Source organism: Pan paniscus, chromosome 15, assembly GCF_029289425.2.
Source record: "Pan paniscus chromosome 15, NHGRI_mPanPan1-v2.0_pri, whole genome shotgun sequence".
NCBI classification, from domain to species: domain Eukaryota; kingdom Metazoa; phylum Chordata; class Mammalia; order Primates; family Hominidae; genus Pan; species Pan paniscus.
The window spans coordinates 101506713-101519119 of NC_073264.2; the positions used below are offsets into that span (position 1 = coordinate 101506713).

The 12407-nt window shown below is 41.0% G+C and overlaps 1 protein-coding gene and 1 pseudogene across 6 annotated transcripts in view; one reads left to right on the forward strand and one right to left on the reverse strand.

Annotated features, from left to right (window-relative positions):
* The window catches only part of WARS1 (tryptophanyl-tRNA synthetase 1), a 41017-nt gene that overhangs the window by 21324 nt on the left and 7286 nt on the right, over positions 1-12407 (reverse strand). For all 6 annotated transcript variants that reach the window (XM_055098013.2, XM_003832857.5, XM_063596127.1 and 3 more), the window contains 2 exons: positions 5036-5249; positions 3882-3990 (listed from right to left, as the gene is read on the reverse strand). In XM_055098013.2, coding sequence (XP_054953988.1) covers positions 3882-3990; positions 5036-5249 — 323 coding nt within the window. The remainder of the gene's footprint in view (positions 1-3881; positions 3991-5035; positions 5250-12407) is intronic.
* LOC134728914 (NADH dehydrogenase [ubiquinone] 1 beta subcomplex subunit 3-like) lies at positions 6931-10263 on the forward strand (annotated as a pseudogene).

Here is a 12407-nt window from a genome sequence, read left to right on the forward strand (position 1 = left end):
CAAAACCCCATTTTCACTGGTAAAGTCTATCAAATGTTCAAAAAAGAATTAATACCAATCCTTCCCAAGCTTTTCCAAAAAAAAAATTGAATAAGAAATACTTCCCAACTCATTCTATGAGGCCAGTATTACCCTGATACCAAACCAAAGACATTAAAAGAAAACTACAGACCAATATCCCTTATGAACACAGATGTAAAAATCCTCAGCAACTCACAAACCAAATCCAGCAACATATAAAAAAGATTATACACTATGATTGAAAATAAATTGATTTTCAACACCATGATTAAGTGGAATTTGTTCCAGGAACACAAGGTTGATTAAACACACAAAAACCTATCAGTGTGATACACCATACTAATAAAATAGAGGCCAAAACCCACATGATCATCTCAATAAACACAGAAAATGCATTTGATAAAATCTAACATCTTTTCACAATAAAAACACATGTTGAAGGGTATATAGAAAGCCCACAGCTAACATTATACTAAATGGTGTATATTCAGTCTTTACTGAAAGTTTTTCCCTAAGATCAGGAATAAGACAAGGATGCTCACTTTCACCACTACTATTCAACATCCTATTGAAAGTTGAAGTCAGAGAAATTAGGAACGAAAAAAAAATCCAAATTGGAAAGGAGGAAGTAAAACTATCTCTAACCATAGGAGATACAATCCTATATGTAGGAAATCCTATCGAATCTGCAAAAAGAAAAAAAGCATTAGAGCTAATAAACTCAGCAAAATTTCAGGATATAAGATTAATACACAAACATCAATTGTATTTTTTTTTTTTTTTTGAGAGGGAGTTTTGCTCTTGTTGCCCGGGCTGGAGTGCAATGGCACGATCTCGGGTCACTGCCACCTCTGCCTCCTGGGTTCAAGTGATTCTCCTGCCTCAGCCTGTTGGGTAGCTGGGATTACAGGCGCCCGCCACCATGCCTGCCCAATTTTGTATTTTTAGTAGAGACAGGGTTTCACCATGTTGGTCAGGCTGGTCTTGAACTCCTGACCTCAAGTGATCCACCCGCCTCGGCCTCCCAAAGTGTTGGGATTACACGTGTAAGCCACCGTGCCCGGCCATCAGTTGTATTTCTATATAGTAGCAATGAACAATCAAAATGAGATTAAGAAAATGCCATTTACAATAGCATTAAAAAGATAAAATTCTAATGAATAAATCTAAGCAAAGAAGTGCAAAACCTATACACTGAAAATTACAAAACATCAATGAAAGAAATCAAAGAAGTGAAAAGACATCCCATGTTCATGGATTAGATGAATTAATATTTTAAGATGGCAATACTCCACAAATGAATCTACAGATTCAGTGCAATCCCTATCAAAATCCCAGCTGCTGCTTTTGCAGAAATGGAAAAGCTGAAATTCATATGGAAATGCAAGGGGCCCAGAATACCTAAACAATCTTGAAAAAGAACCATGTTTGAGTACTCACATTTTCTTATTTTTTTTTGAGACGAAGTCTCGCTGTCACCCAGGCTGGAGTGCAGTGGTGCGATCTCAGCTCACTGCAAGCTCCGCCTCCTGGGTTCACGCCATTCTCCTGCCTCAGCCTCCCGAGTAGCTGGGACTACAGGCGCCCATCACCACACCTGGCTAATTTTTTGTATTTTTAGTAGAGATGGGGTTTCACCGTGTTAGCCAGGATGGTCTCGATCTCCTGACCTCGTGATCCGCCCGCCTTGGCCTCCCAAAGTGCTGGGATTACAGACGTGAGCCACTGCGCCCAGCCAAGAATAGTCTTTTCAAAAAACAGTGCTGGGACAATTGGATACCCACAAGCAAAAGAATGAAGTTGGAGCTGTACCTCACAAATATACAAAAATTAACTCAAAAAGGATCAGAAACTGAAATGTAAGAGCTAAAACCACAAAACTCTGAGAAGAAACCATAGGTGTAAATCTTCACAACCTTTGATTAGTCAGTGGTTTCTCAGATATGACACCAAAAACACAATCAATCAAAGATAAAATAAACTGGACTTCATCAAAATTAAAAACTTTCATACTTCAAAGGACTATCAGTAGAGTGAAGAGACAACCTATATAATGGGAGCAAATATTTGCAAGTAATATTTGAATAAGAAACTGGTATCCAGAATATAGAAAGAACTATTATAACTAACAATAAAAAGACAACCCAATTAAAAAGTAGACAAAGGATCTGAATAGACATTTCCCTAAAGATATAAAAATTGTTAATAAGCACATGAAAAGATTCTCAACATCCTTGTCATTAGGGAAATACAATCAAAACCACAATGAGATACTACTTCACACCTATTAGGATGGCTATAAAACACAACAACATGGAAAATAACAAGAGTGGGTGAAGATGTGGAGAAATGGGAAGCTTCCTATGTTGCTGGTGGGAAAGTAAAATGATACAGTTGCTGTAGAAAAGTCTGTCAGTTCCTCAAAGAGTTAAACATGGAATTAATATATAAGCCATTAATTCTATTTCGAGGTATATGCCCAAGAGAATTGAAAACATATATCCACCCAAAAACTTGTATACAAATGGTCAGAGCAGCATTGTTGATAACCAAAAAGTGAAAATAACTCAAACGTCCATCAATTAATGAATGAATAAACAAAATGTGAGGTATATCCATTCAATGGAATATTATTTGGCAATAAAAAGGAATCCAGTATGGATACATGCTACAACATGGAGGAACCTTGAAAATGTTATGCCAAGTAAAAGAAGCCAGACACAAAAGGCCACATATTACATGATCCCATTTATATAAAATGCCTAAATCTAGATATAGAGAAAGCAGACTAATGGTTGCCAGTGGGGAGGGAGAAATGGGGGATGACTGTTAACCCATTTATGCCTACCTACTGTTCCAAAATTGGAATGCTAAACTTGTGGGAGTTATTGATATCTTACTGCTCAAGGTGATCGCCAAGGTCTGATTTTTCACAAAAAATTTTTACAACTTCTGGCATAAATGGGTTAATGGGTAGAAGTTTCCTTTTAGGGTGATGAAATGTTTTGGAATTAGATAGTCACGATGGTCTCACAACCTTGTGAATATACTAAAACCCACTTAACTGTACATTTAAAAAAAATAAGTTTTATAGTATGTGAATTAAGGAAAATTTTTTATTATATTCCGCCCAGAAAGTGGGTTGAGCAAGGCCTGGAGTTCTTTGCAGGTAGAATTTGAAGTGTTTGGGCAGACTGCTGGGCTCTGTCCTGGGGTTGTTCTCCTGTAACCGTGAAGTGCCAGTAGAACAGAACAACCTTACATCAGATCATAAATTCCATGGACACAGCTTCAAAAATGGGGCTGCCTCAGCCCAGATAACTGTAGGTTGGGAGAGGCAGAAACTCTTTTGGGACCTGCCCATATCTTGATGTTATCTGCATGGAATTTACGGCCTAAGGTACAGATAATCTGTTCCATGCATTCTCTGTTGGTTTGTCTGTTGGTATTGTTTATGAGCAAGTCAATACAATAGGAGGAAGAGGGTTTGGAATTTCAGGAAGCCTACTGTTTGTCGTGTGGGAAATGCTGATCTTGGACATATTATTCTCTTTTGTTTTCATGACATTTTATAATTTCTTTACAGCCTGTAATCTGGGAAGAATCTCACCTGCTATTAATATGATTCCCACCTTGTGAGGTGGGCAGTCTACAAATGAAAAAACTAAGAGCCTGAGGGTGATGGACAAGCATGATCCCACAGTGGGTTACTGACAGGACAGAGGATGGATCTCAGTCTTACGACAGCTGGCCATCACTTTTCCCACAGTACCAGGTGGCTTATGAAGAGAGTGTCTTATGATTTTTTTGAACTAAAAGAAGAGGACAGGTGAGAAGGCCTGTGGTGAAGAGCCCCTGACCTGTGTGAGAAGAAGATGCCTCTGCGCAGGAAGTGGTGTGGTCTTTGGCCGGTGGCTCTCTCTATTCGGTTTATTAGCTCTTTGTCAATTTTACTACTTCCAAACCGAACTGGAAAAAAAGAAAAGATGACTTTCTTAGGTGGCAGGAGGTTTAGTGATCAGATATTACTGAAATGAAGGTGAAAAGTGAGTGATCCATGCACAATCTTAATGAACACAAACCTCTTTAGGCCTTCTGCTAAAGGTCCTTACCCCCAACATGAAGTAAAAGGTCTTTGGATTAAAACAACAGCTGAGATCAACACAACCAACAAAACAGGAAATAAATTACAACACAAAATGCTGTTTTGCCTGAGACTGGGTTCTGATGGGAAACATATTCAGAATGCGGTCCAGCTAGCAACTTTTGACAACAAAATATAAACATATACATATATAAATATGTATATATATATATATTTGTTTATTAAGGTAAAATTTATATTCATTGACAACCATGATTTCTCACATTCTTTATTTGTTGAACTGAATTAATGTCTGTCTTCAAGTGAATTTTCCCTCATTGATAGTCTATACTGAAATCATGGAAAATGGCTTTGACTTAGATGAAAACATTTTAGTTCTGTTTCTTCTCTGATAATTAGCAATGATCTCAGAGTAAAGACTTCAACGGAATGGCAACAGTCTTTCCTGAGCAGGAAGGCCCTCAAGGAAGGGCATGACAGTAAGAACTTGCCCGATGTGAGAAGTCACTGCTCTTAAGCTGACTTCCAGCCTTCTAGGTCCATAGTCAGTATCACTGGAGGTGAAACCTAAGTAATCTATGATTGACTTGTAGCCACTAAATGTTATAAATGGCCATTTCAATAGACCTTTCCCAAGTTCTGAAGTGCTCAAAAAAAGAGAAAACCTTCTATTAAGCTGTCTACTATAGAACATTATTTTGAAATATATTTTATATCGTTATTTTATTTTAAAATAATCCTTTGGGAATATAATGCACAACCAAAAGATTTTAGTATCCATTTTTTCTTGGCATTGAAGCTTCACTGAATTTATGATTAATTCAAAATTTAAAAACATCAATGGAATCAACTCAATGGGACCACTTCTAAAAGTTGCAGCTTTTTCTGGGAAGAAAGCAGAGGACGTACCAATGAGCTTATCGTAGTCTATGCCTTTTGCACTGCTTGTCTGTACTGTCCATGGGTCCACAAAATCCTCTTCAGCTTCTGTGGCATCTGGGCCATGATTACTGGTAGGTGCTGGGTTCCCTGGAGGACAGTCAGCCTTGTAATCCTCCCCCGCGGCAGCTTTGTAGCTCATTTTTAATGACACCAACATCTTTACTGCAGAATCAATTTCATCCTGAGAGAGGAAATAAAAGTGATGGCTAAAAGTATTACTAATAGCTGATATTTGCTGAATGCCTATTCTGTGGCAGGCACTATGTTAAATGCTTTTACACGTGTTACCTTAGTTAGTGTCACAACCCTACAAGGCAGGCATTGTTGTCACTGTCCTTTTCCAGCTCAAGAATCTGAGACTCAGAGAGGTAGAGGAGCTTACCCATAGAATCACAGCAAGTCATTGGCTCGAAAACATTTCATTTTTATCTGTTATTCTAGTGCTACCATGAACACTTTGGGACAGTAGCAGTGACACAATATACACTGTCATTTATGACAAAGTTCATATGCTAAAGATTTCTCAAACACCACTGATGCCAGAGAACGTGTGTGACAAGCTCCTTTAATTGAGATTCCTGGAGTTCTGCGTTGGAACTAGTTTTTACATACCACACAGGTTGAGATGAATATTTACGTTAACTTAACCAATGATGCCACTAAGGATAGTAAGAGCAACTAAAACAGATAAAAGCAAGGACAAAAAATGTAGGCTCTCAGGTTATAAATTAAGGAGGGATTCACTGGGAAATAGTTACATCATCACATTTTGGAGTCTTATCAAACTATCTTGAAAAAAAAAAAAAAACAAAGGTAAAATGTACCCTTGGGTAGTCTGGAAATGTATTAAAGACTCTTTTGCAGGAGTCCATAGTGGCCACCCCTGGAAGCCTGGTGTTTAGAAAAGCAGGCCTAATTAAGCTGATTAGTCATGCTATGCCCTAAAGCTCTATTCTGGTAATTGGCCTTGCTGGATTAGATCGCAAACAAAGAATATACACAGCCCAATTTGCTTACCAAGGGAAATACAAACATTTCCACTTACAGTTTATACAGAACATTCTTTCTTTTAAACTCCTTAAATTCCTTTTACCATATACAGAATGTTCTATAAACACCAACCTCCATTCAGAGATAACTGTTCCATCAGATATAGCACTTGGGCCATAAAGGACTGTGATTCTGGAGTGATCTGTGTTTCAAACTACAAAATTATCTGAGACTCATCATTAAAATGAGCCAGATTTGTGGAATCAGTAACCCAATGGATACGATTCATAGATGAGATGTTTGCCCAGGTTAGATAGTTAAGTATGTTCCACCCATCTCATTTCTGTAGTACCTAGGCTCAGTACTTGCAAAAAATAACAGTTTAGTACGTATAATCTATCCAATTATCTATGGGAAGGCTTACCTTGCTTTGAAGTACACTGCAGTCAATATCACTTAATAACTAGCTTTGTTGACATTTCATACTCTATCTGGTCTAATTCTGCTTGTAACTAGGAGGCTCTGCGAAAGTCAAACATTTAACCAATGTCCCCGGTCAAGGACCATCTGCATTTTGGAATAGCACCAAAATAAGACAAGCAGGCTTACCTTGTCTATTTTCTTATAATCAGTCTTAATCAGTGTCTGAACCAGGACACTGAAACAGGATTCAAAAGCTGATGTTAGCTGGGTGCAGTGGCTCACACCTGTAATCCCGGCACTTTGGGAGGCCAAGGCGGGCGGATCGCCTGAGCTCATAAGTTCGAGACCACCCTAGGCAACATGGCAAAACCCTGTCTCTACCAAAAATAGAAAAAATTAGCCAGGTGTGGTGGCACACACCTGTGTTCCTAGCTCATCGGGAGGCTGAAGTGAGAGGATTGCTTGAGCCAGGGAGGCAGAGGTTGCAGTGAGCCGAGATTGCGCCACTGCACTCCAACCTGGGTGATGAAGTGAGATCCCCACCCCACAAAAAACCCAGAACATCAGTTTTTTTTAGACAGGGTCTCACTTCAGTCTCCTGAGTAGCTGGGACTGCAGGTGTGTGCCACCATGTCTGGCTAATTTTTAAATTTTTTGTAGAGACAGGGTCTCACTATGTTATCCAGGCTGGTCCCAAACTCTTGGCCTCAAGCGATCCTCCTGCCTTGGCCTCCTAAGTGCTGGGATTATAGGCATGAGCCACGGAGCCTGGCCAAAAGCTGATGTTCAGAAAAAAAAGCCAGACACAAGACTGTATTACATACAGTTCAAACCCAGGTAGAGCTACCCCTGGTGGGAGGAGTCATGGCAGAGGCTGAGGGGCGTGAGGGCGGCTTCTAGGTGCTCTCTGCTTGCTCTTGATTTGGGTGCTGGTTACACAGGTGTGGTCATTTTGTGAAAATTCAGTGAGGTGCCTGCTTGTGCTTATGATCAGCATGTTTTTCTATATGAATGGTATATTTTGATTTTAGAAGTTACTTAAACAAAAAGGAGAAGAAGAAAAAGGCTCTGCTCTCTTTCTTAATACCTAAGACCTAGCATTGCTTCTTTAGTCCTGCTCAAACTATTTCCCCTCACAGCCCTCAGATGCTGACTTATTTCCCCCAAGGAAACTTGCCGCTTTAATGAGCTGCTGCTACTGAAGGATGTGGATCTTATTCTTTAGATACACTGGAGCAGAAAAGACCTTCAAGGTCCATGGCCTAGATAAATGGCAGGAGAAGAAAGAGCTCAAGGTGCCCTCTCTTAGAACTGGCACTCCCAATGTGGCTCACACTATTTTGCTAAAAGTTAATTTTTAAAATTTCCAAAACATCAAGTGCTTCTACTACCAAGACATTTCAGGGTCAGATACAAATGTACTTCTGAATTTTTCACCACTTAACTCTGGTCTCATTGTGCAACCTCTGATGTCTTCAACGTGTGCCAGCCAATTGCATTAGTCAAATAATACACTTGGAAGAGTTATTATAAAATGTATTAAGTTGACTAAAATAATGAACATAACTGCAGTCACTAAGAATTACTAACTAAAAACATTTACTAAATGTTATTCAAATTTAATATTAAATGGACAAAAATACCACTGTCAACTTCCCAAAATGATGGGCTTACATAGCCCCACTGGGTCTTTTATTTATTTTATAATTTTGTTTTAAAACAACTTGGTTTAATCGTTTGAGCCCTACCTGGTGAGTAAATCTCTTTCTGTAAAAAAGTAACTTTTTTTTTGACATTACTTTCTTTCAGTACTATTTATTTCCTTTAAAATATGAGCTGGGTGCAGTGGCTTGCATCTATAATTCCAGCAACTTGGTAGGCTAAGGTGGGAGCCCAGGAGTTTGAGGGTGCACTGAGCTAGGATTGCACCACTGCACTCCAATGTGGAAAGAGTGAGACTCTGTCTCAAAAAATACACACACACACACACACACACACACACACACACACACACACACAAATAATGGTTTAAATCAGGGTCCCAAATAGTCAAAGTAAACTACTGGGGAATGTGAGATGGTTGACACCATCTGGTGACAAGCAAGGTGTTTGAAAAGATAACAGATAACAGGAGTTAAAAGTGTCGGAAGTCGGGCCGGGCGTGGTGGCTCACACCTGTCATCCCAGTACTTTGGGAGGCTGAGGCGGGCGGATCACCTGAGATCAGGAGTTCAAGATTAGCCTGGCCAACATGGCGAGACCCCCTCTCTACTAAAAATACAAAAATTAGCCGGGTGTGGTGGCGGGCGCCTGTAGTCCCAGCTACTTACGAGGCCAGGGCAGGAGAATCGCTTGAACTCAGGAGGCAGAGGTTGCAGTGAGCCAAGACTGTGCCAGTGCACTCCAGCCTAGGCGACAGAGTGAGACTCAGCCTCAAAAAAAAAAAAAAAAAAAAGTGATGGAAGTCATGGAGAAGCTGGAGTGGAGTCACCCCAGAAGGAAATGAAATGCTTATGTTCTAGTTAAAGATGCGTATTGATGATGATATTTCTGAAATCTACTACAACAAAAGCAGAGATCTTCTTTTTTTTTTTTTTTTTAAAGCATAATCCCACAAGGACAAAGGAAACAAGAAGAGGATGACAGCAACAAGGTTTCAGAAGCCGGAAAGCTGATGAGTGATCAGTGCCTAACAGCATGAGAGAAAAACAAATGCTAAGACATCATGGAAATACTGGAAAGTGACCGAGTGTACACTGTTATGGAATCACCCAAAGGTTTGGGCCTTAGTGACCTTGGGCACTTACAGGAGTGGGGGCAGGAAAGCGGGTTATGAAAACAGGAGCGCTGGTTGAAGTCTCTTCAAGAAGCAGTTATTGAGAATCCCTCTCCCCTCGGCCAAGGGAGTGTCACAGTTTCCCCTCCATTCCAAGGTTTCATGTCAAGAGAGGACAGAGTTACAGGTGCCTAGACTGGGGGCAATCTGCACAGTTGGGGCACTGGCAGCACACAGAGAATAGGGAGCTTCGGGGAAGGATCCCACAGCCCAGCCCTTCTCTCCCACTCAGCCGTAGAACTCTGGCAGCGGGACTCACCCCCTCTGAACAGTGGACTGGGGGAGCTTTCTCTGGGGAATCTCACTTAACTTTAAAGAAAAGATCTAAAGACCTTGACACGAAAGATTCCCCAACAAAAGGGGAGCAGCCTGGTCACTCTCCAGGAAGTGGAACCTATGTTGATAAGCTCCTCCCCAATGAAGAGTGCATCCAGCAGCTTTTAGTGCACCCCCCAAAACACCAGCAAACAGCCAAGAAACACCAAACAGTTGAGAATTGCCTCTAATATGACAGGCAGGTAGAAAACAAATTAAGATGGAAGAAACTGAGATTGTAAAGGATGTAGAGGACATATGGAAAACTACCATTAAGATCTCAGAGAGAGAGAGTTGAGTGTCCTGCGAGGTCAGATTGCTGTCAGACATGGCCCATGGACATGGACATGAGCATGGACATCGTAAAATGGAACTTCTAGATTACAGACAATGGAAGATAGAAGGGACACCATTAGAAACTATCCAGAAGAAGCTGGCTGAAAAAGGGCTAAGGGATCCGTGGGGCCACAATGAAGCTTGAAGATACATGGGTGGCTTTGCAAAGAGTGTTTCCTTTTTTGATGTATTGTTTAAAGGATTCAAATGGGGATTTGCTGCATTTGTGGTAGCTGTAGGAGCTGAATATTACCTGGAGTCCCTGAATAAAGATAAGAAGCATCACTGAAGATAATACCTGGAAGTATCATAGTGGTTTCTTAACTCTCCAAAATAAGATTTCTTCACTGTAGCCTACTCATTTGGTTTGTCCCTTACAGAATATTAGTAAGATTTAATACAGTAAAATACAATTAAAAAAAAAATCTCAGAGAGAAAAGGGTGGTACTGTACCTATGAGTCAGGGCAGAGTGCTGTGAGGAAACTTCAGGGAGCATACATGCTCCTGGAAGTTAAAAATGATAGCAGAAATGGAAAACAATAGGAGGGTTAGAAAATCAGAGAAACAGTCTCTGAATTTAAAAAAAAAAAGTCTGTGAAGAGAGAAAACAGAAGAGATCAAAGAAATCATGATTTCTGAGAATTAACGGTCATGAGTTTCTAGTCTAAAAGGCAGGCTGAGTGTGGTGGCTCACGCCTGTAATCCCTGCACTTTCGGAGGCCGAGGCGGGCAGATCACGAGGTCAGGAGTTTGAGATCAGCCTGGCTAATATAGTGAAACCCCGTCTCTACTAAAAATACAAAAATTAGCCGGGTATGGTGGCGGATGCCTGTAATCCCAGCTACTTGGGAGGCTAAGACAGGAGAACTGCTTGAACCCAGGAGGCGGAGGTTGTGGTGAGTCGAGATTGTGCCACTGCACTCCAGCCTGGGTGAAAGAGCGAGATTCCATCTCGGGGGGCGGGGGTGGGGTGGCAAAAAAAAAAAAAAAAAAGGCATACTGAACCCGCATCCCATGAAATTTCAGAACACTGAAACAAAGAAGATCCTGCTAACTTCCAAAAAGAAAAAACAAAGGAATGGCAACTGACTTCTCTGCAGCAAGCCCAGAAGCTAGGTGCCAATAGAGCAGTGGCTTCAGCATTTCCAGGGGAAATCACTTCCATGCTAGAACCCTACACCCAGCCTGGCTATCAATCATGTTTTAGGTAAAATAAATACGCTTTCAGATGGGCAAGATCCCCCTAGAAATATTTCCTTTGCAATATTTTTTTCAGAAACAATTGGAAGATTTGCTCTGTCCAAAGAGTAAAGCAAAGTGGAATAAGACCAGGAGCAGGAAACGGGGCACCCGATCGACAGGGGTGAAAGAACCCCTTGGGTCGACAGTGAAGAAAGACGCCAAGATGGGCAGTGTAGGAAGCAAGAGCCCCCACTTCCGAGGGAAGCAGGCAGAAGGTTTTGGGAGAGATTGTCTCAAGAAGATGAACTTGATAGACTAGTTGATGTGTGTTGAAAGGAGATTCACTGGACAGGGAAAGGGCTTGGAGATACATTATCATTAGTATCATTGACATAAAAAAGTCGAGCAAACAGATATTAAGACAAATATTAACTCCAGAGAAAACAAAAGCTGGGCGAGAAAGTTAGAGTACTCATTCTACCCGTGACGGTTCAGCTGTCCACGTCTATTTCCATGGTCATAATAATGTCAGTGTACAGATACTGACCTAACTACAACTGCAATACAGATGGGGAGACTGCCTGGATGGGAAGTGGTTGTGAAGGTACGAATGCTTCATTTCCACCTGAAAGACCCCAACTTGAAAATCAACAAGGAACAATATGATAAGCAGAATATTTACAGATATGGGGAGTACATAACCAAAAGATCGGCTAAAAGAATTGAGCAGGAAATAGGGAGAGGTGGGCTGGAGGGCCACTGTATTTCACAAAGGCTTTGAGAACCCGACTCTTTAGACCACAGGCATCCCAATGTTGATAAAGGGAAAAATACATTTAAAACTATAACCAAGGCTGGCGTGGTGGCTCATGCTGGTAATCCCAGCACTTTGGGAGGCCAAGGTGGACAGATCACCTGAGGTCAGGGGTTGGAGACCAGCCTGACCAACATGGTGAAACCCCCATCTCTACTAAAAATACAAAATTAGCTGGGTGTGGTGGTGCATGCCTGTAATCCCAGCTACTTGGGAGGCTGAGGCAGGAGAGCCACTTGAACCCGGGAGGCAGATTACAGCAAGCTTAGATTGCACCATTGCACTCCAGCCTGGGAAACAAGAGTGAAATTCCCTCTCAAAAAATAAAAAATTATAACCAAAACACCTCAGTCATTGAGGAAACCATCTATTCTAGAGGAACACAACCCTACAGACTTGGGAGGCTCAGCTGCCTTCGTGGAGAACCCAGCAAAATCATGTA